Consider the following 25,797-nt stretch of genomic DNA (forward strand, 5'->3'; position numbering starts at 1 on the left):
TTAATTTGATCAGCGTGAGGCAATCAGAGGCTTGAAATCCATATTAAAACTGGAGCATGATAGCAAGGTTATTCACGATCATATACATTTTAAGAGTGTAGTTGAACAAGAATAGCAACCTTCATTTAATGAAAACTGAAATTTATTTTGAAATAATGTATGTTAAACCATGATACTGATGACATGGCATTTAAAATAAGAGAAAAAAATATAGCTTGACAGATTCATATCCTAAATGTCAACTTAATTGTATATGTAAGTGATAAAACAAATCTGGACAACGGGTATGAAACACAAAAGAGATGGTAGCTGATGGATACTTAAACATGACAATATGTACATACAAAAAACTGAAAATAGGTCATTACAGTAAAATCCAGATTTTATAATTACAAGGAAGCAACCACATTTCTGTATAGATTAAATAAAAATCTAAAAAATTGCATGATGTGAAAAATCTTTTTTTTTTTTTTACAATGCAATTATTGCATTACACTGATGCTATCAGTAAAACCTGAACAGTTGACAGTTTTAGTGTAGTGAAGTAGTCCATGCCCATCATATCTCTTCAGTCCAAGAAAAAAATATTATTGAATTGTGTTGCACACAGCCTTTTCACTTCCTCTGTAACACAAATAGAATCTTGGTGAGAGTTTACGTCAACAGAAATGTTTTTAATACGCTAACTTTTAAATTAACTAAACAATTGAGATTAAAAGTTAACTAGTAGATTTTAATAACTTCATACCATTATATCACCTCAATGTGATATAATTAGTTAATCTGTACATACCATTCACTTCAATGAGGTTGGCATTCTTCTGGTTCAAAATGACGTACAGCTCCCTCTGATCAGACTTCTTTCCAACAACCCAGTAATCGGTCATCGCTTTAACAATGATTTCCTCGTCCTCATCAACCCTACAAAACACGCACAGACACTGTCTCATTCACTAACCGTGTGGCCTTATAAACATGTTAAAATTAAACTTTATACATAGATATTTAATCTTAAAATCATACACACAAACACATACAGAGAGAGAGAGAGAAAGAAGCGGAAAAGAGCGGTATAGTTCAACCTGCTTTTTTTTTACTGCTATTGCTGCATGCCTTTAGAGATTGTTGTACAGAAACCCCTTATAAGGAAATGGTTTAGGCATGCTTTATGCAAATTAGTAACCTCGGGCATGTGGTCACTCATTTAGAATACCCTAAATTCATTAACATTGCGAGTTTAAGAAAAAAAAACTGTTTTGCATTAAGCTGAAATCTATTGTGAGAAATTCTCATGTGCATACAGTGACGGATAATCCACACAATTATTAGTGAATGAAACCTGCTGTCTCAATACGTACTAATATTTCACCAGAAAATAAATATTATTTGGGTCAATGAAATGGTGCACATTTTTTGTCCTATATATTAATTTATTCCAAATACATTTACAAAATGTAATTCAAACATACAATGACTTGAATACACCTCTTCAATTGATCAGCGGCACTGCTTACCGTGCAAAATCGCAGTTAATGTCTCCAAGGATTTTCATGAGGTCCGGATGGACAGAGGTGAGGGAAACGCTGGCCGTCTTGCGCATGTGGATGGTGCTTTTCTCAGCCAAGTTCATATGGTTGAAGTAAATGAACTTAAATTGAGGCTCCTTCTCTGGCCTACAACAACAGTTTTGAGAGAATTAGTGAAGCCGAGGTGCAGTATTCCCTCCCAGTGTAACATGCATGGAAGAATAAAAGCTGTTGTGTGTCTTTAAAGTGTGATAAGTGGCAAAAAAACCTATTTACAATGCCTTTATGGTATCATTTAGCAGTTGAAGTGAAGCTCTGGAGTAATACTGACCCTGATATCCTTCGGTTGATGTTGTACTGCTCACATATGTCAGAGGCCAGCAGGGTGAGTTGGGGACCAACCAGGCTGTCTAGTTGTTCACACAACTCACGACTCAAATCCACTGCCGCTACAAGCACAAAGGGAAGCAGGGTTTAAAAGAACAGTTAACATTTGACTGATTTCCTGATAATATGATTACTAAGTGAACTGTTAACAAAACCAGAACAAAACATTTGTTACAATTACTTAAGAGCAGACACTTACCATTTACCATGAAGCATACAGCTGCACTCATTGCCTGGATAAGGAATACAATTTACGTAATTATTATTATTATTAATAACAACAATTTACTTGCTTAAAAACATGAATGTTAGGTAATCAAAGTCAATCAGTTCTGTTAAGCTCATAGATTAAAATGCATAAAGAATAACACAAGAGTTTGACGTTTTCTCTCACCTTGTAAACGATCAAATGTAGCTCCTCGTAACTGTCCTCTGTGTTCACAAATATCTTGGGAAATCTGAATTTTGCATCTGGATCTTTAAGATTTGCTGGTCCTGTTAAAAATCTGTTTCCATAACATAACATATCAGTACAACTGTGGACAATTCATGCATAATACAAATATTCACATGACCTCTTAAAGCGGCACCAAAATCCACAATCCATAAACATCTCTTTGAGATGATGAATAATCTTTGATTATCTCCCAGGCCTCTGAATAAGTGCCAAGTCACAGTTCTCAGTGCTTACAGTTTGCTACCAGCTACTCTGTCCTGCTAAACTCCAGGGGGCGGCCCGGGCCTCATGAGTCACAGCCGACCCTCTGAAGGTTACGCTCCCATTACCCACATTACACACCGAACACATACAAACAAAGAAGCTCTGCCAATTATTCATCAGTCTCTCCTTGATTGATCTCAATAATCTATAAATCTTATTGCAATCAATCGAACGTGACCCCTTTGTGCCATCATCCACTCGCTGAACAATCAGACAGGCTACTGTGAAGTCTGTTGGGCTTATTGTTTTCTCTTTGCCACTAAAGCAATTAAATTACCCTTGTGCAATCTGATATTTGGCAGTGTTGGTTGATCTGTGTTGTCTTAGCGCTGCACTTTGCTGCTTGTGCTCCTGAAGCATGGAGCCCAAGCAGACAGGCAGAAGGCCAAGAGCGCACTGTTCCAGCCCTGAATTCAAAGCAGGAAATATTTGGATACTTGCCTCCCGTAGTGCAACAGATTCCCAGCCACCTCTGGCCTGAGTGGAGAGTCTCTTCCTGCAAGCTGCCGAATGTTTGCACACACACACACACACACACACACACACACAGATCATTCATTAACACAGCTGTAGACGGCACATGACTTTGGAGCACATTCCAAAAACACACACTGAATTATTATGGCATGACATCAGTTACACGGTGTCTACATTCAAAGTGATTGTATCCCACTATATATTCAACTGAAATTCAATGGTATAAAAATCTAATTTGCACAAAATTCACACACTATTTTAAAATAGCAAAATCATGTCAAGCATACTGTTAGAAACAATTAACATGAACATTAACAATGAGCAATAGCTACATTTGTTACAAAAGTTATTATTATTTGTTAAAAAATAAAACTTGGTTCATGTTAGCTCAAATCCATTAAATAATACAGTTACAACTTTTGATTTTAACAATGCGTTATTAAATGCTGAAATTAACTAAGGTTAACAAATGCTCCGCCTTTCTGAAACACATGGATTTTTTAAAAGCTCATCGGTCTGAAAAGCGAGGTGTGCTCTGATTGGCCAGCTATCCAGTGCAGAAACACACAGCGGGCTAGAGTGAGCGGAGGCCGGCGGGCTTGAGAAAGGCGCGGCCGGCAGGCTTGCGGCAACCACATGTGACGACCCCGGGCTGGACTCCACTTCGTCCACGGTGAAAGCTGATCCGGCGATCCACAGCGCGAAGTTGATGTATTTCCTCAGCGACCAGCACGGATCAGCTCTAGGCATGACAAAGCGGATATCGTCCTCTTTTGGAAGGCCAAACAAAGTAGTTTCGCTTTCACAACGAAACACACAGCGTCTTCACGCCATGGCGGCAGCAACAATACTACAGCGAGAATAAAAGTTACACCTTTCTTTGCGTGAACATTTGGGCGGCGTTATGCAAATGTTCCCACATCGTGACGTAGACATGTGGGGGCGTGTTAGAACGAGCCGTTTTAGGTAGGCGTGGCTGACTCTTAACTTTTATAAAGAATATCTCTTTGGATTTGAGACTTTAGTCTTTGCAACTTTACAGATCTTCGTTATGCACCAAGAGCTTGTAACACTTCAAAGAGAAAGGAAAAATTGAAATTGCATCATATGACCCCTTTAAAAAATGTCCTGGCTCTTCCAAGCTTTAAAATGGCAGTGAATGGTGGTCGAGATTTTGAAGCCCATAAAAGTGTGTCCATCCATCATAAAAAGTGCTCCACACAGCTATGGGGGGTTAATAAAGGCCTTTTGAAGCTTAAGAAAAGAATTTGTGTAAGAAAAATATTAAACCGTAAATATAAACCATAATCACTAGAATCCGCTAACTGTTGTACGCGCGTTCACGACAGAGTGGCATTCCAGCGTATGTCTCAGGACGTAGGCGAAACAAAACACTGGTCATGAATAAGTATAAAAATAAGATTTGTAAAGGAAAATGAATGAACCCCCTGTAGCCTTTTTATTAACCCTGGAGCACTTTTTATGGATGGATGGATGCACTTTTTTGGGCTTCAAAATCTCGACTACTGCCATTATAAAGCTCGGAAGAGCCAGGAATTTTTTTTAAATAACTCCAATTGCATTCGTCTAAAAGAAGAAAGTCATATACACCTAGGATGGCTTGAGGGTGAGTAAATCATTTTTGGGTGAACTATGCCTTTAATGTAAATTTTGACCGAACAATACATCTTTGACACAGCATACAGCAGTGTTTTTAACCAGTTGATGAAAAAAGTAATCTTAAAATGCATTCAAAAAAAATCTTAATTTGTAATAAATAATTATTCACTGTACTTTTAAGTGTCTAATGCTGATAAATGTTTTGAATTTTCTATTCATCAAGGAATCCTGATAAAGAAGTATCACGGTTTGCACAAAAATATTGAGCAGCACAACTATTTTCAACATTTATAAGAATAAGTCTGCACAATTCTTATATACAAAGCACAAATCAGCATATTAGAATTGTTTCTGAAGGGATCATGTGATCACAGAAATAAAATATATTTAAAAATGTTTAAATAGAAAACTTTATAAATAAAATAACATTTAAATTTCAATATTTCACAACATAACTGTTTTACTGTATGCTCAATTCCCACACAGCATATTTGAGAATAAAAATAATGTAATAAAAGACAGATAGGGTATTAGAATATCTAAACAAAAATAAAAAAAAATGTATATTAGGATTTTAATGGGGGCAATTTAGTTTTGATATATTGAAATGCACCCCTAGTGTCTACTGTATAAACAGTGTTAGACTAAGGTAAAAAGGGGAAATTAGTAAAACGGCTTTTCTATCAGTGCCTTTGTGTCTAGGGCTTACACATTTACAATATAACAGTACAATGTACCAATGTGGTCTCACCTCGGGTTCAGTGTGCCGTGGGAACAGCGAGGTCGTCAGGTATTTGTACAGAATTTGCATGTCATCCTGCTCTAGACCACTCCTACAAAATACAGCACAGAACTTAAGACTAAAGCTCAGACAAACTTGCACATTCAAACACAAGAAAGTGTTTCAATATTAATGTTAATTGTTTAAATTTCTTGTGCCTTACAGAACTGGTAATATGTTATCATGAGACACTTTAATTTAAACAAGTAATAAGACAAACAACATTCAAAAGGCATAAACACAGGCACTTCTGTGAAAGCAATTTTTGTAAACAAGATATGAAAGTCATGTTGTGAATTCAACAGAAAATGAAAAGTCATATTTTAAGTCTATCTGGATCCCTGTGCCAGACAGTTTGAGATTAAGAAGCTTTGGCTGTGCCGCTTTATTGAGTCCCTGCAGTCTCATCTCTCAGACTTCATGTCCTCTACGGCACTCAGTTATTTAAGTTAAACCCTCATTCATATCAAGCATTTGCAGTAGGAATGATGTTTCTAAAGGTTGCAGAAGGGTTCAAAATTATAATTCAACAGCTAATACTTTCAAGCTGTAATTAAAATGTTTAAAAAAAAATACAACAATTTAATGCTAAAGTCAACTTACAAGAAATCTAAAATGTGATCGGAATAAACATTCATTAATTATTATTAACATAAATTATTATTAACCATAGCTCTTTTCATCCTTTTTTGAACTAGACAGCCCTTCTTCACAATTCACTTTTTATTGTGTGGAAAAGAGCAGTGTGAACATTCTGCTAAACAGTTTCTTTTGTGGTTCACTAAAGAAATAAAGTCATACAGGTTTGGAATGGCGTGAGAGTGAGTTGAAGATGACAGAATTGTCTTTTTTTGGGTGAAATATCCTTTAAAACAATTGTGAGATGTGTATTGATTGACATTCACCAGATCAGCTGGTCGTTGTAGAGAAAGGCCGTGTATTTGACAAGACTCAGGCTCTCTTCTACTCTATTGACAAAAGACTGGATCTTCAGGTAGGTCATCTTGTCAAGAGGGAAAAAGCTGATTCCCCCGAACACATCCAGCAAGTCACATGACTGGAGATGAAGTGTCTGCAGGTACTAAGGCAAAGCATACAACAACAACAACTTAATGTATTTTTTTTTTTAAATCTTCTCCAGACTACAGTTACTTTTACAATTCCACAATGATCAGATAAAATTTAAATAATACAGTATTAATAAGTACAGAATAATATCAGGAATGACATTTTGCCTCTCAAGAAAGATCCAGAAGAAACTGTACAACAACGCTATGGCCTCAAACATGGATGAAATTACCAAAGCATCCCTGATAAGGCTGACGTAATGTAATTTGACCACTTGACGTCCGGAAATGCAGCCCTGGTGTGACTTTGCTCAGCAGTCAGTCACATTTAACCTGAGGCACAAATTGCACTTTCACTGAGAGCTTCAGGGCTCAGCTCAGGTTAGGGAGGGGGTAACGCGAAGGGTTTCCCTTAACCTAAGCTGAATTATTCAGACAGGTGAGTAAGCATGATGCCCTCAGCAAGGAAATCTGAACCGAAGAACCAATAAGACAAACACGGACAAGTAAGATTGTTGGCCTCCATTTCATATACGTGTCTCACCCTGACAATTTGTACATATGTGTTGAATATGATAACAGAAATAAAGAAGAACCTCACATATCTCTACAATTTTGAACTACTAAATATCTTTGCAATTGATCTCTTTCCTTAAACGTGGGACTTTAATTACAAGTGGTCAGATTGTCAGCGACATCCCAAAAGTTCTCATGGCAGGACAACGGTATGACTAGGGCTGCACGATAAATCGCATGCGATATTTAATGCGCATCTTGTCAGTAAAGCCGTTCTGTAATCAGCTGTAAATCTCCAGCACGTTCATATTCACGCGATTTTTTGCGCAGCTCGTCAGTGAACAACGGCTCTGTGTAGTTAATGCTGCTCAATGTGAAAGCACGCACGTGATGGAGATTTACCGCTGATTACAGAACCGGCTTTCTGACAAGATGCGCATTAAATATCGCATGCGATTTATCGTGCAGCCCTAAGTATGACTATAAAGAAAAGCAAAATTCAAAGTCTAAAATTAATGGTTATCCCTTTTAAGACATGCATGTACCAAACAGACCAAAGGTATGCACTGTCTACCTTTTATCTGATTGAAGGATTGAGTTCTCTTAATTAATACTTTATTTACCCTGTAAAAGAACTTTTCAAGCTTTTGAATAAGCAGTTCCATTCCACCGGCCTCAAATGTCCTGCTGAATGTGCCGTTGAAGAGCTAAAATTCATCAACAACAAAACTGTTAGAAACATCAGATGTTTGTAAAAAATAATGTAAATAATAGATTATTAAAAAAATGGAAAATTTGAAATGAGAGAATAGATAAATATAAAGTGTTTACCTTATACATGCTGTAGCACTGTTGTAATACAGACCCATAAACTGAATCCTAGAACACAAAGAGGGGAGCAACTCAGTCTACACTACCAATCAAAAGTTTGGGGTTGGTAAGGTTTTTTAAATTAAAGAAGAATTTGAAAGAAGTCTGTTACACTCTGCATATACTCAAAATGTTAAGAGTTTTCCTTTTAAAATATTTGAAAAAAATTAATTTATATTTCTGTGATACTATTTCAGCCATTACTCCAGTCATTTTTATTTTTAACAGCATTATAACAAAGGAGCCTAGTTTATTCAATAATCAGTGGATATAAAAAGTCTACACACCCCTGTTAAATTGCCAGGTTTCTGTGATGTAAAAAAAATTAGACCAAGATAAATAATTTCAGAACTTTTTCCACCTTTAATGTAAACTATAACCTGTACAACTCAATTAAAAAACAAACTGAAATCTTTTAGGAAAGGAGGAGTAAAAATAAAAAACTAAAATAATGTGGTTGCATAAGTGTGCACGCCCTCTTAGAACCAAGGATGTGGCTGTGTTCAGAATTAAGCAATCACATTCAAACTCATGTTAAATAGGAGTCAGTACACACCTGCCATCATTTAAAGAGCCTCTGATTAAACCCAAATAAAGTTGAGCTGTTCTAGTAAGCTTTTCCTGACATTTTCTTAATCGCATCTTACAGCAAAAGCCATGGTCCGCAGAGAGCTTCCAAAGCATCAGAGGGATCTCATTGTTAAAAGGTATCAGTCAGGAGAAGGGTACAAAAGAATTTCCAAGGCATTAGATATACCATGGAACACAGTTAAGACAGTCATCATCAAGTAGAGAAAATATGGCTCAACAGTGATATTACCAAGCACTGGATGTCCCTGCAAAATTGATGAAAAGATGAGAAGAAAACTGGTCAGTGAGGCTGCCAAGAGGCCTACAGCAACATTAAAGGAGCTGCAGGTATTTCTGGCAAGCACTGGCTGTGTAGTACATGTGACAACAATCTCCCATATTCTTCATATGTCTGGGCTATGGGGTAGGGTGGCAAGAAAAACTTAAATTTAGCAGAAACACATTTTAAGTTTCCGAAAAATCATGTGGGAAAATGTGTTATGGTCTGATAAATCCAAGGTTGAACTTTTTGGTCATAAACCTAAAAAGTATGTTTGGCGAAAAAACAACACTGCACATCACCAAAGGAACACCATACCCACAGTGAAGCATGGTGGTGGCAGCATCATGCTTTGGGGCTGTTTTTCTTCAGCTGGAACTGGGGCCTTAGTCAAGGTGGAGGGAATTATGAACAGTTCCAAATACCAGTCAATATTGGCACAAAACCTTCAGGCTTCTGCTAGAAAGCTGCAGAGGAAGAGGAACTTCATCTTTCAGCACAACAACAACCCAAAGCATACATCCAAATCAACAAAAGAATGGCTTCACCAGAAGAAGATTGAAGTTTTGGAATGGCCCAGCACCTGTGCAATGAGCCCAGACCTGAATCCGATTGAAAATCTGTGGGGTGATCTGAAGAGGGCTGTGCACAGGAGATGCCCTCGCAATCTGACAGATTAGGAGCATTTTTGCAAAGAAGAGTGGGCAAATATGGCTAAATCAAGAAGTGCCATGCTGATAGACTCATACCCAAAATGACCGAGTGGTGTAATCAAATCAAAAGGTGCTTCTACAAAGTATTAGTTTAAGGGTGTGCACACTTATGCAACCACATTATTTAAGTTTTTTTATTTTTACTCCTCCTTTAAAAGATTTCAGTTTATTATTTAATTGAGTTGTACAGGTTATAGTTTACATTACAAGTTCTGAAATTGTTTATCTTGGTCTAATTTTTTTTTTACATCACAGAAATCTGGCAACTTCTACAAAGTATTAGTTTAAGGGTGTGCACACTTATGCAACCACATTATTTAAGTTTTTTTTATTTTTACTCCTCCTTTAAAAGATTTCAGTTTATTATTTAATTGAGTTGTACAGGTTATAGTTTACATTACAAGTTCTGAAATTATTTATCTTGGTCTAATTTTTTTTTTACATCACAGAAATCTGGCAATTTAACATTGGTGTGTAGACTTTTTATATCCACTGTATGTTTCAATGCTCACACTTCGTCTAACCATCAAAAATCCAACAATTGTTATTTTACCACAAGCAATAGCAATCAATTTTATTTACCTTTTTAAAAAAAACTTTAATTTCCATAAACATTCCCTCTTATCTCTTATTCATTAAGGCAAACATCCCTTCAAACCACACATCATAAGACGAAACAACTGTTAAAAGTAAAAAAAAAAACTGTTAGAAAGTCTGTCTTTACTGTTTTATGGATTCTTGCTGAATAAAAGTATCTTACTGAGCCTAAACGTTTGAACAGTAGTGCACATCAGCCTGAACATTAATTTTTTGTTCTGTATCAAGGTTGTGTAAAATAAAAATTGAAAATGCCTAATTTAAAAATGTTCAACTAGCACTCCATGCATTACTTACAATAATCTCTTCCTCTTGGTATTCTACAGTGGGTGGTTTACCGTCTTTGTTGGGTTTTTCAACCATTGGATTCCGTACAACCTTGAGAGAGGAAGTCAAAGGTGCTTAATACATACTTTAGCAGCACTGTGTCAGGCAAGTTTGATTTTATTCTGTCTTCTTTTGTTTAACATTTGGATTGAAACTAAATCTCTACAAAACATCACTGATGCATAGACGTACCATGACCATCCAGTAGTTCTCCTCCGGCTCATGGAAAAACTGTCGGTTCTTCTGAGTGTGGAGAGATTTGGCTGGTTTTGTTGGACAGAAGGTTCTGTAAAAAAAGAAAATCTCTCATTTATGCCTGTGTCTCTATGTTTGTTTTTTTTAATCTCACCTTTGATCCCATCATTAGTACAGTGCTAACCTGGTGAACTGAACGATGGCCTCACAGAGTCCAACATTGCGAATCTTTTCGTTCTTCTCTATTTCAATAGGGTGGTAAAACAAGATTTTCTTTTCCTCCTACAAAGTACAATAACAGCCCTATAAACATACGATTAACATATAATAATCAAAACGTGACTTCTACCAGCATTTGTTCCCCTTTCAGATCATTACCATGCCCAGAAAGATTCTGCAGACATTTTGTACATTTGCTGTGGAGATTTTGATGATTTTTTTTTTGTGTGTGTAGTGGCTTTATACATGGAAAAATGCATTAGATGCAGCTGAGAGCACTACCTTTTTACACTTTCTGTGGCCTCACAATATGCAAAACAATTAGACTAGTTTTTTAAAATGTCTAAATAAACAGGATTTACCTCCCCCTCACGTGGTCCAAACTTAGGGTTATAGATGAAAAAACTTAGCAAAGATGGTGTGTACTGTTTCTCTTGCATTCCAGAAGCCATTCTTGGGCTTATGAGAAAATGATATAAGGTGGGAATAGAAAGCAGATAATGAACACATCACGTCTGATTTAAAAAATAATTCATATTTAGACCTCAAAGACGGCGTCATTGATGAAAATACCTGATCATCAGCATTAGTGTGGTCTGTCTCTACTGTTCCCTCTTTTTTCATTGAGTTTGACGTGCATGCCTTTGATCTGTAAACAGAATCAACTTTATTGGGACTGAAGTCAAAGGACACAGTGAAGACATTTTCAAGAATAAACATGAATAGACAACTTTAGATAATGAAGATAATCACTTAACTATTTATAGATTATATGCACAAGCTACAATGTAAAGTATGTTCACGGCATTCCTTTATGTAATATTTGTAGACATGCACATGTTAGATATTCATTACCTGCCCATTTGAGCTTATGGACTATAGTTAAATGTAATATAATTGTTAAAATTATGTAATTGAGTTGCTTAGTTTAAGATTATGAGAAAAGCGAATAAACAGTGGCTAAAATGCCTTCTTTTCTACTTTTGAGAAAAACTGCTGATGAAAAGTAGTTAGTTGCTTCTTAGTCTAGTGAACAAGACAAACAGATACTGAGGGAAATAAACAAAAAAGGAACCAAAAGCATTTCACTTTCCATGAAGACAGACGGTGATCAGACAAATTAGACCATTACTTAAAAGCTAGCTGGTTAGCTACACCATTAATCCGACTGTTTCATGTCGCGTTTCAAAAGCAACTACTATCATAAAGGTGTTCAACAAATTGGTGCTTACCTGTTACAGCATGACAACGGAAACAAAGTGCTTGATTTGTTATCTCATGGGGGGGAAACAGAGCTGAGATCAATGAAAAAGATGCACTTCCTGCTCTTGACAGTCGCTTGTGTGTGTTACAATCGAATCCGATCGGGTAGATTTCATCCACAGTTCCGTTTCACTATTAGTCCTGTAACTCAGTACTTCCCCCATCAAAACGTTTTAAGTATAAAGAAATGAATAGTACAGTGAAAATGGTAAAATTACGTAGGCTTACATGAGATGAAGATCATATTATGTCATAGTCCTGTCATAGGATTGTACCTATTTTGAGAGTCTTGTGACACTTGTTAACTGTTGTTTCCCAGTTCTCACAAAAATGTATTCAAATGATTTTCAGACCATGCCAGTCAAATTATCAAGCAAGCATTTTGTTTTCAAAACCAATTGCCGGTAAGGTAAACTGCAGAATGATTACACAGTTTAGGTTACATTTCACATCCACTGATGATTATTATATTTTTGCTAACAATTTTCTTCAGAAACATCAAAAGGAAAGGCAAACTGTAGGCTCACATAAATAATCTGTGCACCATTTCAGTTTTCTTTAAGTTGCCTTTAAACCCGTTTTTACCGTGTTCCTGTAGTGGGTCTCAAGTTCAAAATATTGATAATAATAACAACAATAATAATTCATAATAATAATTCATATTCAATTCAGGGGTGATTTTAGGTACATTTGGATACTTTTTGCCACTGAGATAACTAGGGAAAAATGTCCCAGTTAAATTAATTCATCCGTTTTTTTTAAGTGTAATTTTCTGGAAATTAAGAAAATACTAATACTTTTCAAATATTTTTCTTAAGTCCGCAAACATTCTGACAACTAGACTATGTCACTTACCGAACAACCAAAAATGGTTTATCACATCGCCATGTGATCAGCATCATATGATGTTATTTTCATGTGGTGGACATTTTGAACACATTTTTGTAAGTATCCTCTTTATTTTTCAATATTTTGTCTACAATAACATATTGACAAGACGTATATTAACTGACTGTCAACTTGTCAGCTTGATTGTCAACTCTGTCAACTAAGTTACCCTCAGCCGATTCTTGGAAACCATATTGATTGTGTCCACTTATGATAATGAATTGTTTGTAAATTGCCATATATTGGTTATCATAATTCATACTGTAATTGAACCTTCTATGTGCCAGCTGAGACTGAGTGTGAGTGTGTGTGTGCATGAGCTATCAATCTGTGTAATAGTTAACAATATGTCCAGTCAACTGTTACTTTCCTACTTTTTCCCCCTTTTTTTTTAAACTCGAAAGCTGTTTCTCATATCCTTTCAGGGTATATTTTATATGCACACAGGTTGGAAGTTTGCATAACATCTCTTAAAATGACCAAACTTATGTTTAAGGCAGATTTATATATATAAAAAATATATATATTTCCTGTTCTATAGTAACTGTGCTGAGAATATCACATGGATTTCTGCTGTAACCATGGCAGTGGGTGCGGATATTGTCTTGTAAATGGAAAGTTGCAAGTGAAACAATACTAACATTTGAACATGTTACCTCTGGCTGAATAATATGGAGGATCATCTTCGTAGCATAATTGCAGTGTAAACTCCCCCATTAGTTGTTTGTTAAACCTAACATATTGGGTCATGCATGCACACTGGGATTATCTTGGTGGAGCTGATGCCATTAAGGCACATGTTTGCCTGGCTCATTTTGGTCTCTGGCTTCACTGCAAAAAAGGGATAATCTGAAGCCATGATTGATGCAGCATTTTGAATTCCATTGTTCTAATGGGCTAAGCGGTAACCTGAGCGGGAGATCCTTACCATTCAGTATTGAGAGTGTTCAGTATCTTCACTGAAATGTATACCCGCTCTCAATTTCTGTACCTTTTGTGCCTACTTAGTCTGCTTTACATTTGAACTCCTTTGTTTTAAGGCTTTGGTTACATCTAGGATTCGAAGGTTTATATTCTGCGGTGAGCTATTTTGTATTTATTGATTAGAATGATCAATGAATAAAATGCACTGCTTGCAAATATAAACAAAGGACCAAATGAAATAACTTGACTAAAATACATGTATATTAGATGCTGTGACACCTTCATCCATGCTGCTAGAACCACACATTTGTGAAATATTACAATGAATATCAAATGTAAAATTTTGATTTCTTTGAAGGTGCATTCATTTGTTTTTATTATTATTGCACTTCAAAGGTTAGCTGAGAACATCAGGTGCATCTGATATATTGGTCACCGTAACAATCTAAAGTAAGTAAAGTAAAGTAAAGTTACCTTCTTTTGGTATTTAAACTACTGAGGACATTAGAACATTCTGCATTTACTTGTAACTTCCGTCATTCACAGCACATATCTCTATTCACTGCAGACATATTCTATTACATGCAGTAAGTGTAAAATAGCAATGTTGAAATGTGTTTAACTTGCTTTCTATATGAGATCAAGATTGGCTTTACTTTACTGTTTTTTACCCATTTTGTGGTAGTTATAAGTTTTGTCAGGGTCATAGAATGTTACAGTCCACTTTCAGAGGTTTTTCAGATGTACTGCATATGTAGTAAAAGAATAAATTGTAGCTCAAATCTAAGCATAAGACAGTAGAAATAGTATCAGTAGAAATAGTTTCCAGTTTATGCACACATAAGTCACATGCTGGTGGTTGTCTTGTAAAGAAAAGCTGCAACTTGTATGCAAATATCACAGAATCCACTGTATCAACATACTGTATGTATATCTTAAATTATATGTGCATTAATATAAGCAGATTTAAAACACAGTAAACCAGATGCATCGGTTTAGTGACTTTTATTTTCCCTGAACAGTTTTGTCATTGGTCATTTGGGGTGAATGTGGGACAACAAAACAAGACACAAGTATTCAAAAGTCAAGTACATTTACTTTATGTGCTGATTCTTCTTTTTTGAAAAGAAATCAGGTGTAAAAAGTCAAATGAAAGATGGGGTTTCAGTGCTTATAGCTGAGGGAGTCTTTCAGGATAACACCATAGTCTGGAACTCTGTAGCGAAAGAGGAACATCAGAAATTTAAATATAGTAAAATAATTTAGACTATGATATTATAATAAACTGATTTAACAGGATTAGTCCAAAACAAAACTTTTCTGTATAGCTCTCACATGTGTTTCAACATGTGCTAAAGAGGTGATTGATCAGTTTAAACAAAAATAAGGAGACAATTTTACTCTGAGCTCTTTTTCTCAGTAATTTACCTGCAGCTTTTCGACTTTGTATTGTCTCAGACAGTGTGTGCATGACTGTTACTCAGGATTGAAATAATAATTTAAGGTGACCCTGATCTTTGATCCTCTTACGCAATGCAGTGATAGATTTTTTTAACTAGAGTTTCCATAATCTAAGACAGCTATTAAATCTTAGCACATCTTTGAGTAATGATCAGAGAAAATTACATAACAGACAAGCAAAGGACATAAAATGGCAAAAACAATTCTCACCATTTAAAGGGACATAAATCTGAAATCTTATTACTGTAACTGTGCATACAAAATGGTAGAAACATGTAGATGCATAAAACACAATAAATAAGAAAAGAATAAAAATACAACAACACAATCTAATGAGAAAACATTACCGTCTACTCCAATTCGACCATCGCTATCATCATCTGCAGCTGTAAGGAGGCTCTTAATCTCCTTTTCTGTCAGGGTTCGCGCCCCTGGGAAAAATCGCTGGAGAAAGAACCTGATTCACACAAATCCATTGATGAGAAGAATGAAGTGCTGCACAGCCGTTGTCACTGAACTGTGACTCTCCTAATTCAAGCAGCTCAGCATTTTAGCCCATTTTTCATTTTAGATCTTTTTCTACGCATCCGTTTGTTTCAGCCACATACAGCTGAACTCATCAATCAAATGATCAAATATGATCTCTTTCACCTGTCCCGGCTAAAATGTGAGCTAAAAATGAAACCCTTCAAAGGACTGTTGTGAGTGTCATCTCTCCAGCTCTGGGTTCTAGTTCTGCTGATGTCATTACATAATGCAGATACATCACATAAAGCAGGGACAGAAAAAACAAACATAATGACAGCATCTCCATGGACTACATTTGAAAAGGACTTAGTTTAAACGGAACTCCGGTATTATCAGGTAAGACATGGACATTTAATGTAAAGCTTTAACAGAAGTAATTCTCTTTATGCACCGGATTTCATGTATGTCTATTACAAGCATAGTATTTTTAGCATTAGATGTTCTCCGATCACACTGAACAACAAGGCAACATATTGAAGCCATAAAAGTTCTAGGAACTGTGCCTCGAGTAACATGAAATCACAACAACATAGTCTATGGCTTTGTATCTGTAGATTTTGTGGCTTTTAGAGCGTTAGCAATCATTGAAATCACATCACATCATTGTTTGTGATGTATTACACATGAATTTACAGTAACACCAGCCAAATTGACATACTTGAGCTCAGCCTCCTCAATAAATCCACTGTTATCGTCATCTATGATGCGGAAGACATCCTTCACCTCTTGGGGACTTTTCTGGCTCAGGCCACAAAGTTGGAAGAACTTTTTATAACAGAAGGAATCTGGAGCTGTTGGAGAAAAAGCAACATGAGAATTATTGTCATCATTGTCTCAACATGAGACAATTAAAATGTGTTTATCATTATTGCTATTATTTATCATTATTCAATTATTTAGTAGATACCTTGGCAGTCTTTGACAGCATTTTCAATGGCATCAGCCGAGAGGATGGATGTAAGTGACATTTTCAAACTGTCAGAGAAAAAGCATGATTTTTTCCCCTTTATATTGTGTTAATCTTTATTAATTTATTGCTAAACTTATTCTAATTGTGTATTTGTACACATTTGTGTGTGTATGTATATATATAGATGAAATAGAAATGAAATAGCTTAAAATTAATTAAATTCACATAAATTAGAGCAACATCAAAATGAAAGAGACATTAAATGTGCAGATAATTTGTAACATTTCCAAATCATCATCACGCATTTTTACGCTACATCTCATCTACTTTCTGTCACTCTCCTATTGCTGAAATAAAAGACTTCGAACTTTAAACGAATTTAGGAAAAATCCAAAACACATGTACAGATAGCCGGGACCATGGTGATAAAGCATAACAGTTTCTATGTGATATTTGATGGTAAGCAGAAAGCAGCCTCTGACCTGTGAAGATTTCTCCTCGCGCTGATGCAGAGTAGAGGTAAGGCTGTGTGATTGCGCCTCTCATCCACGGACAACTTATATATATATGTACATGCTAATGGGACGGACAATGAGAGATGCTTGGGTTACCTGTGCGTGTATCAAATTCGTGTTGCAAGGCTCGACTTGAATTTCTTGCCTAACTAATTATCCTTTACTATTTAAATGAGCCTCGGACCGAATGCACACACAGACAGGTACCTGCACTTCGCCCTTAATATTGTGCGTACTTGATTGGAAAAAAACGCTCGGTGTGTGTGTGTGTGTGTGTGTGTGTGTGTGTGAGAGAGAGAGAGAGAGAGAGAGAGTGTGAGTGTGTCCCAAGGGTGCTGTTGTGTAGATAGATAGATAGATAGATAGATAGATAGATAGATAGATAAGATAGATAGATAGATAGATAGATAGATATTTATGTATGCTAGTTTAAATAGAAAAATAAATAGTCATGTATGCTAGTGTTTTAGGCTTGTATTGGACCTAATAAATAGGTATATAAAGACATAAATATATGTGTAAACAATGATTTTAGCAATTAAGTGTTTACAACTTGTGTGTGTGTGTGTGTGTGTGTGTGTGTGTGTGTGTGTGTGAGAGAGAGAGAGAGAGAGAGAGAGAGAGAGAGAGTGTGAGTGTGTCCCAAGGGTGCTGTTGTGTAGATAGATAGATAGATAGATAGATAGATAGATAGATAGATAAGATAGATAGATAGATAGATAGATAGATATTTATGTATGCTAGTTTAAATAGAAAAATAAATAGTCATGTATGCTAGTGTTTTAGGCTTGTATTGGACCTAATAAATAGGTATATAAAGACATAAATATATGTGTAAACAATGATTTTAGCAATTAAGTGTTTACAACTTTTGTTGTGCATTGGACATTTTTGTAGTCGCCTGTGCTAGTCTCATTGGACATTAAATAAATAAATAAATACATGATATTTAAATTAATTTATGTATGCTAATGTTTTGTATTTATAATTGGATATATTTTTATATATACATACACATATATATATACACACATGCAATTTATTTATAGAACATTTAACATCTTAAAATTAGTTTGATGCATAAAATCATGTTATAAAGATGAAAAAGTTTTCACTTGTGCTGGTTATGCATTACTTATAAACTGTTTGACCTCTTTTGTGTGAATCCCCTTTGATCTGTTTCACAAGATTTAGTTAACATCATCACGTATTTTGTGCCCCATACCAGTTAATTAATAACAATACTGTATTTGATGCTGATGTTCAAGTTTTGCTCTTTCACAATAATACATGCTTACTCAGATTCTTACTGTATGCTTGATTTAATGCCAAGGTTCATTTTGCAACATAATATAGCTTTAAATTGAATGAGATTCCCTTTGTCTTAGTTTTAAATAAGTAGTCAGGAGTCCAATCCACTTTAGGCAGACACTGAGACTAATCATCTACTCGTGTAACTTGACACTTTTCTCTTACTTTGTCACTAATCTGACTGATATCTGACAGAGTAATGATTGAACTTACAGACAAAGAATTTTCTGCATCGTTTGCTGTTCATAAAAATCAGTCAGAATTCAAAGTAAATCGTATATGCATAGCAAAGATAATCAACATTTTACTGAATGTTGTTGTGTGAGAATTAAATGGTTAAAATGATTACTTAAATATCCCTATAAAAACATCTGTGTCAAAATCCACCACAAATTTTTCATATTGTAATGCCATGGATCAAATAAAGAAGTGAATTAAAGGTATTTATTTATTTATTTAATTTTTGGGGATAATTAATACATACAAATTAATGTTGTAATCTACCGTAAATTGATGAAGAAATGGCATTACCGAGTGCCTTTGGCCTGTCATGGAAAGGGCAAGACAAGACATTGGAGCCACCTTGCCAACAAACCAATACACTCTAATGTCACTGAACTGACTGGTAGTGTTACGGTATAGTGATCTATCCATTTACATTCTCTAGTTTGTTGGTACAGTACAGCCAACATGTCTTCTGCTGTCGTTTGTTGAGTCCACAATTGACATTAATGAAAAATGAAACAAATGACAAAAAATAAATAAACATCAATAAACAGCACAAAAACATCAATAAACAGCACAATTTTAGGATAAGAGTACTTTGCCGTTTGAATCAGTAAAGTGTGCAAAAATAAAATAAAATAAATAAATGTTAAAAAAAATGTATATAGTTGAGAGGCTGCTGGCATGTTTAAATCATATAAATTGTGGCACCACACACCACCTAGTGGCGGTTACATTGTACTTCAAGATACATAATGACAGCTCAGATTGGTTCACGCTGTACTTTCTAATATGCAACAAACAAACAAACATTAATTTAACATAATATGTAAAATGTAACATACAGAACTTATTGTAACAGGTCATCTGTATTTTGTGCTTGCTGTTGTTGGACTTTTCACTGTTTCTAGATCAGTTTCCTTTGTCTGTAGCCATGGTTACTCATAGTTTAATTAGTGTTTGCACTTGATGTTTTTTTTAGTTTATTGTTTTGTTTCAGTGTATTTAAGCTCTGTGTTTTCTTCTGTTCATTGTCAGTTCTTGTGTTATTATGGTTGTTTAGTTCCTGAGTTCTTTTGTTAAATAAACACATATTACTGGCTCTGATAATTTTTTTTTAAAAAGCAGAGAATTTTTTCACAAAAAACATCTATTGTGAAGAGTAACACTAGATGTCAATGTACAGTTTTCACTGAAAATTGTAAGATGTCTTGTTCTTTTTCACTTCCAAAAACGGAGCATTTAACAGTATTTTATGAAATGTCCCATTAGATCTATATATTTTTTTAAAATGCTAAGCTAAAATGGCAGTGAATTGTCATTTTTACTCAGTAAGAGGACAGAGACTCAAAAATGAAAAATAGTGTTTATTTTCACATTATCCTTTCCCAAAAACAGCATCAAAGATTTTACAGAAACCAACATGCATATCTACAACGTGAAAGACCGTGTGACGTTGACAGTCATTGTGGACCGGGTGCAGCATGGGAGTGGACAGTTAGAATTGTGTATAAAAATCAGCCACCCTGATAAAAAAGTGGAGATCTCAGGTTACAATACTGATTGTCAGCAAAAGTTGTTGGTCAGGTGCCATTTATGCCTTGATCATGGCAGCAAACTCTGTAAAATGAAGGAGAAAGAATTCATCAGAAGAATTGTGGTGGAGCAGCAGGAAAAATATTTCAGTAATTATTTACAGTTGATTCATTCAACAAGAAGGAAATTCCTCACCATCAACTCCAATCTTGCCATCACCATCAGAGTCTCCAACTTTCAGGAAGGCCTTTGTCTCTGCGTCAGTCAGTGCCCTGGCGCCAGCAGAGAAGTTCTGCAGGAACAGTCTGAAAAGCACAAGCAGGCAGTCACCTTTAAGTATTTTGTTCAAGGTAGTTAAAAAAATGTAAAAGTAGTAAAAAATTGTTTATTTAATAGGAAAATGTGTTTTAAGACCAGACTTACTTAAGCTCGTCCTCCTCAATGAAGCCACTCTTGTCCTGGTCAATGACAGCAAAGGCCTTCTTGATGACATCAGGAGTCTTGGCAGACAGACCAACCTTGGCGAAGAAGCTCTTGTAGTTGAAGGAGTCAGCAGCTGGAAGGTAATTTCATAATTTTTTAACATAATGGTGGAGATAAACGGCAGAAGGACTACAAGAAGAACATTTGCCTTAAGGGACTTTAAGGGACTCTAACGAATGATGTTGACACCCTAAAATGAAAATTCTGTCATTATTTACTCACCCTCGTCAAATCCACACGACGTTCTTTCCTCCGTGGAGCACAGAAGGAGATGTTAGGCAGAATGACAGTCTCAGTCACCATTCACTTTCATTGCATCTTAGTCCGTACATGAAAGTGAATAGTGACTGAGGTTGTCAGTCCCTATAGCATTCTGCCTTTTGTGTTCCACGGAAAGAAGAAAGTCGTGCGGGTTTGGAACAATATGAAATTGATGTTCTCGCTTTAGGTTGTAGGTCAATGGGACGGTCCAGAAACATGCAGGTTACCTTGGCAGGCCTGCAGGGCTGCAGTGATGTCAGCATCATTCAGAATTCCAGCGAATGCCATGATTAGCCTAAAAATGGCAGAGGTGTATATAATGGCATTTGAATGTATATAAAATGACACATATACATATATTTCAATTGAATTAAAAAAAAAAAACTTCATAATACTCCATCCATATAACAGATCATCAGAAATGATTTGCTCCCATAGGACTGGTAAATGGTCAACAGTAGTCATATTAATTGCATATGTCTTTAACCACACAGTGTGTTATGATAAATCCCACCCAGTCCTGGCGTAATCAAACCGTTTAATAAAGTGCGATATCCCAACACGTCCAAACTCCAAGACACAAGTTATTCCCACGCCAGGTGGCCGAGACTTAATAGATCAACACATCCTCTCCAGATCAGCCAGGAGTCATATGGCCGTTGCTGTCTGTCGTTTTTCTTTCTTCCTTGCAAGATATTGTGAGCTCTTGTAGCTTCATCTGTGAAGACACTCACCTCTGGTTGTCTTTAGGGGTTGGGTTTGGATTCGCAGGGATGAAACTGGCAACTGCAGTGAGCACCAGCTCCGTGGCTTCCACCTTATATACCACTACTCAACCGAAATATAAGGCATAATGTAATGGACACCGCATGACGGGCAGTTGGTTGAAAAACGTGTCCAGTAGTCAGGCTGTTCTATTTATATGCACTTAAATGAAGATGCTTAAAAAGGTACGTATGTATAAGTCCTTAATATCAAGTCGGCTAATAATATACGATGCTGATCTGGATGAAAGCGCTTTGTATCTGAAGAGTTTAGCTCATTTTGTCTCGAGAGAAACAGAGTGCGCTCTACAGTTGTGTGACTGAAGCAAATCATCTCACGCTTTGGAGCTTCAAGAGGAAGCGCGTGAATCACAAACGAGCCCATAACACTTTTTTCAGTCCTTACTTGTTTTCTTTGGAAATATAAGGTGAATGCAAACTCACAGGGCGGTTTTATTTGACATGAACATATAGGCTAGTCGATGGTTTTAGCTGTTTTTTGGATTTGAGCTTTTCTTGACCACTGCTTGCTTGCCAGCTTATTTGAAATACATTCATTAAATCGATAGCTAGCTATTGTGAATTAGACCAATGATAAAATAGCATCTGACTTGAATTTGAACCTTGTTTACAGAGAAACTTTGTATTGATGATTATGTTTAATGAAAAGGTCGCTAAGCCTTGGACTTGACTTTAATTGATCAAAACGGTCTTTTCTTCTCTGCATTTCTTGCTCCGTAATCTAATTGTCTAATAAACAATTAGAAACAGTTATTGTCTAATAAACTATTACAAATGCCATATTATGTCTAATAAACCTGGTATATCACGCTTATTGTTGGCTCTTTGATGCACTGCTTTTGTTCCTCTTTTGTAAGTCGCTTTGGATCAAAGCTTCTGCTAAATGCATAAATGTAAATGAAAAGAAATCAAAATTCTCAAATATTAACCTGTTTGGTACTGATACCCAATACAGCCACTCGCAAATCATGATATAAAGATCTTAAAATGAATAGGCTACCATCTCTAATATTCAGTCTCCCATAATAATGGCAGGTGTATTGGGGACAATGTATATAATTTATAATATTTGATTTGAATATTTTTGAAACATTTTTTTTAGCATTTATTTAAGTTATGTAAGTAAGTAAATAAATAGACAAAGCTATTTCAAAAGAGCTAATCCTTTACAATTAGATTTCTATTTACAGTAAGATTTCTATGAAATATTAATGACACTAGGCTATAAGACTATGTCTACCATAGTTTTTAAAAATCTGAATTATTATTATACTATGCTATTAGATAGAGTTTGTGCACAGTCATATATTAGCTTTCTTTGGCTATATGAGATATTTCAATTTAATACTGTGTTTCAGTGGTATAGCAATTACATAGAACTGTGTTATATACACTCCAGCATTCAGAGAGTCAGCTTCTGTGCTTTGCTTCAGTCGAGTTGTGTGTGATACACCTTTGGGATCTGAGTATAAAGTGACATGCTCACTCAGTCACTGAGAGCTGTAAGGGATGCCTGTAGCCTGCACAAGGTTCAGTAGCTCACTTTCTGTTGATTGTGAGGGCATTCATTTGAGCATGTGTACAAATCTTCATGGTGATTCCCTGTGCTGGACAGGGATCATTACATGTTTGTATTTAAAAATTGCTTATATATATATATGTCTGTGCTTCCTCCACATGTATCACTTATGCTTATACACCATGGAATCTTAACACTATCCATGCCAAGATATTCCTGACTTTTCAAACAGTTTTAACACTGGAAATGTTCAAATTAGAATTTCTTCAGTTCTTTTATATGTAAAATTCAGAGGAAGATATTGAACAGAGAATGTTGTTTTAAATCGAATGTATTTTTATTTCCTTAAAGTGCAAAAGAGATTGTAAGTTTGCACAAAGAAGGTTTTTTTTTACAGAACAATACAATGCAATGAAACAACATTAATAATAAATAGCTTTTCAAGACATTGAACGTGCGTTGTTTGAATGGAGGAGTTTGCAGGGCATTCATAAATAAATATAAAAAAGATGATAGGTAAGCAGAGCTCTGGTTCCAAAGACAAGGGTCCATGAATGCTTAGGCCTTTACAAGCAAAGCAAACTCTGTGGAAAGACATTCATAAAGACAAACAGTTAAAGTCTGCCACTGTTCATCTTAACAATCCATTCAGTTCAAGCAAGTTAAAGTTAGAGGTACCTTCTATCTCGACATCATTCAATCATTTATAGGCTACTACATATGACAAAACTGAACAATAAATGATGTTTTTTTTCATGAAGATTTACTGCACTTTTTATTAGGTCTATTGGGTCAGCTAGTTGGTTTGCTGACCTGCTTTAAATATAAATATAAATGTAGCTACAAAATCAAGAGCCATAAAAGATGACAAATCAGTTAATGTTAGGACTTATTAAGCAAGCATTGAAAATGTTCTGTAACAAAAAGTTTTAAAGTTTGATTGCATCACCAGAATTCATAGTTTAACCATATATTATCTTGTTATGTGTTGTATCCTCAGTGCTATAAAGTCATAAATATTATGAATATGAGATTAAGTACCATCAACTCCGATTTTGCCGTCACCATCGCTGTCACCAGCTGAGAGGAAGGCCTTGGTCTCAGCATCAGTCAATGCCCTGGCGCTAGCGGAGAAGGTCTGCAGGAACAGTCTGGGAACATTGAGGAGAATAAAAAAGAACATTAAGAAATATGCCTATATAATATAATATAATAAATGCAAAAGAATGAGTTCAATAATTCGAAGTATGTTGCGTTCGTACTTCAGCTCATCCTCCTCAATGAAGCCGCTCTTGTCCTGGTCGATGACGAAAAAGGCTTTCTTAATGTCATCGGGAGTCTTTGCGCTCAGGCCGACCTTGGCGAAGAAGTTCTTGTAGTTGAAGGAGTCAGCAGCTGGAATTACATAAAATAGCAACCATATTAAAAATCAGTAAATTAAACAATAATCTTTTTTTTTTTTTCATAGCAGATGTGTCTTACCAGCGCAATCCTTAAGAGCTGCAGCCACATCCTCGTCCTTGAGAATTCCAGCAAATGCCATTTTGATTTTTCTGGAAATTAGACCCAAACAAGATGATGATGCATTAAGATGCATAAAGCTTTCTGTCATTGAATTTGGACTAAAATAGTGTAACATCACATTAACTGGAACATTTAGTGTAATTTCAAGTAACCCCTTTCATAATCCCTGTCAATTCTCCCATTAGAGTTAAACTTCTTCCTACAGTGAAAAAGCTCATGTGAGATTGCCAAATGAAAAACACACAAAAAAAATAATTTAACAATCATTTCAAGCTCATCCAAAAACCCAAGAAAGTAAGCAGAAAGTATGGTCCTTGGTTTGGTTAATTGAAGAGATGTACTTTCACAATTTCAGTCCTGCTGCAAGTCCGTTTACATCCTTATTTTATTCCTCCATTTCCCGTTAATTATATTCCTTGGTGATTAGAGAAATTCATCGACCCCTGGTGTATGATCCTCAAGGTGTCTCTGGTAAACTCACCTTTGCGCTGCGCTGGCAACTGTTCCACAGATGTGTGACGACTACCCAAGCACCCATGAGCCTGGCTTTTATACTTTTGTGTCTGTGGTTGTAACATACACCATTAGCTTAGGCTAGGTAAAGTTTAAAAAAAAAAGTGTCCACTAGTCATATAGCTCTATTTTTATCCTTTCAAAAAGGGGATGCACTGAGTCCTTATGGGAAACATAGGTGGGACATCCTAGCACACATACTGTATGTTCTAAGTTTTTGCATGAAATGTGTGCAATGTCATTTATATGTAAAGTAATTCCTTGCACCATAATTCTCATATTTAA

General features: G+C 35.7%; 4 protein-coding genes across 5 annotated transcripts; all 4 read right to left on the bottom strand.

Annotated features, from left to right (window-relative positions):
- Positions 1 to 271: 271 nt before the first annotated feature.
- On the bottom strand, positions 272 to 12,250 carry LOC107594171 (vacuolar fusion protein CCZ1 homolog). Of its 2 annotated transcripts, none has more exons than XM_016284134.1 (17): positions 12,099 to 12,250; positions 11,440 to 11,515; positions 11,229 to 11,325; positions 10,832 to 10,929; positions 10,645 to 10,738; positions 10,423 to 10,503; positions 7,927 to 7,974; positions 7,719 to 7,802; positions 6,418 to 6,593; positions 5,483 to 5,564; positions 3,076 to 3,137; positions 2,308 to 2,419; positions 2,113 to 2,146; positions 1,858 to 1,972; positions 1,515 to 1,673; positions 794 to 921; positions 272 to 624 (listed from the first exon to the last, which is right to left on the bottom strand). In XM_016284134.1, exons 2-17 carry the CDS (start codon positions 11,451 to 11,453, stop codon positions 569 to 571), a joined length of 1,440 nt encoding a protein of 479 aa, XP_016139620.1. In that variant the 5' UTR covers positions 11,454 to 11,515; positions 12,099 to 12,250; the 3' UTR covers positions 272 to 568. The 2 variants fall into 2 exon arrangements, with proteins under 2 accessions (XP_016139620.1, XP_016139619.1); XM_016284133.1 differs by having other exon boundaries at positions 274 to 624; positions 1,858 to 1,975.
- Positions 12,251 to 14,985: 2,735 nt separating this feature from the next.
- Positions 14,986 to 17,337, bottom strand: LOC107594175 (parvalbumin, thymic CPV3-like). The gene is made up of 5 exons (XM_016284137.1): positions 17,323 to 17,337; positions 16,838 to 16,905; positions 16,589 to 16,721; positions 15,750 to 15,859; positions 14,986 to 15,157 (listed from the first exon to the last, which is right to left on the bottom strand). Exons 2-5 carry the CDS (start codon positions 16,896 to 16,898, stop codon positions 15,132 to 15,134), a joined length of 330 nt encoding a protein of 109 aa, XP_016139623.1. The 5' UTR covers positions 16,899 to 16,905; positions 17,323 to 17,337; the 3' UTR covers positions 14,986 to 15,131.
- A 2,916-nt stretch (positions 17,338 to 20,253) lies between these two features.
- Positions 20,254 to 22,001, bottom strand: pvalb3 (parvalbumin 3). The gene is made up of 5 exons (XM_016284135.1): positions 21,906 to 22,001; positions 21,399 to 21,466; positions 20,851 to 20,983; positions 20,623 to 20,732; positions 20,254 to 20,511 (listed from the first exon to the last, which is right to left on the bottom strand). Exons 2-5 carry the CDS (start codon positions 21,457 to 21,459, stop codon positions 20,486 to 20,488), a joined length of 330 nt encoding a protein of 109 aa, XP_016139621.1. The 5' UTR covers positions 21,460 to 21,466; positions 21,906 to 22,001; the 3' UTR covers positions 20,254 to 20,485.
- A 1,806-nt stretch (positions 22,002 to 23,807) lies between these two features.
- LOC107594174 (parvalbumin-2) lies at positions 23,808 to 25,548 on the bottom strand. The gene is made up of 5 exons (XM_016284136.1): positions 25,481 to 25,548; positions 24,958 to 25,028; positions 24,738 to 24,870; positions 24,517 to 24,626; positions 23,808 to 24,059 (listed from the first exon to the last, which is right to left on the bottom strand). The coding sequence occupies exons 2-5, from the start codon at positions 25,016 to 25,018 to the stop codon at positions 24,034 to 24,036; spliced, it is 330 nt and encodes a 109-aa protein (XP_016139622.1). The 5' UTR covers positions 25,019 to 25,028; positions 25,481 to 25,548; the 3' UTR covers positions 23,808 to 24,033.
- Between the last annotated feature and the right edge of the window lie 249 nt (positions 25,549 to 25,797).

The sequence above is a fragment of the Sinocyclocheilus grahami genome, unplaced genomic scaffold, assembly GCF_001515645.1.
Source record: "Sinocyclocheilus grahami isolate Dianchi unplaced genomic scaffold, SAMN03320097.WGS_v1.1 scaffold180.1, whole genome shotgun sequence".
NCBI lineage: Eukaryota > Metazoa > Chordata > Actinopteri > Cypriniformes > Cyprinidae > Sinocyclocheilus > Sinocyclocheilus grahami.

Bases quoted from the DNA above. Each gene is read 5' to 3' on its own strand.
- LOC107594171 (XM_016284133.1), bottom strand. The intron at 10,930-11,228 runs GTAAATCCTGTT...TGTACTTTGTAG, and splicing joins TTGGACCACGTGAGGGGGAG to GAGGAAAAGAAAATCTTGTT. The intron at 2,420-3,075 runs GCAAGTATCCAA...TTATGGAAACAG, and splicing joins AATCTGTTGCACTACGGGAG to ATTTTTAACAGGACCAGCAA.
- pvalb3 (XM_016284135.1), bottom strand. From the start codon at position 21,459: ATGGCATTCGCTGGAATTCTGAATGATGCTGACATCACTGCAGCCCTG. The intron at 20,984-21,398 runs GTAACCTGCATG...ATTACCTTCCAG, and splicing joins AGCCCTGCAGGCCTGCCAAG to CTGCTGACTCCTTCAACTAC. The intron at 20,512-20,622 runs GTGAGGAATTTC...TTCATTTTACAG, and splicing joins TGGCAAGATTGGAGTTGATG to AGTTTGCTGCCATGATCAAG.
- LOC107594174 (XM_016284136.1), bottom strand. From the start codon at position 25,018: ATGGCATTTGCTGGAATTCTCAAGGACGAGGATGTGGCTGCAGCTCTT. The intron at 24,627-24,737 runs GTACGAACGCAA...CAATGTTCCCAG, and splicing joins ATTGAGGAGGATGAGCTGAA to ACTGTTCCTGCAGACCTTCT. The intron at 24,060-24,516 runs GTACTTAATCTC...GTCTTTCCACAG, and splicing joins CGGCAAAATCGGAGTTGATG to AGTTTGCTTTGCTTGTAAAG.
- LOC107594175 (XM_016284137.1), bottom strand. From the start codon at position 16,898: ATGTCACTTACATCCATCCTCTCGGCTGATGCCATTGAAAATGCTGTC. The intron at 16,722-16,837 runs GTATCTACTAAA...TTTCTCCAACAG, and splicing joins TGCTGTCAAAGACTGCCAAG to CTCCAGATTCCTTCTGTTAT. The intron at 15,860-16,588 runs GTATGTCAATTT...TGTGTGAATCAG, and splicing joins ATTGAGGAGGCTGAGCTCAA to GTTCTTTCTCCAGCGATTTT.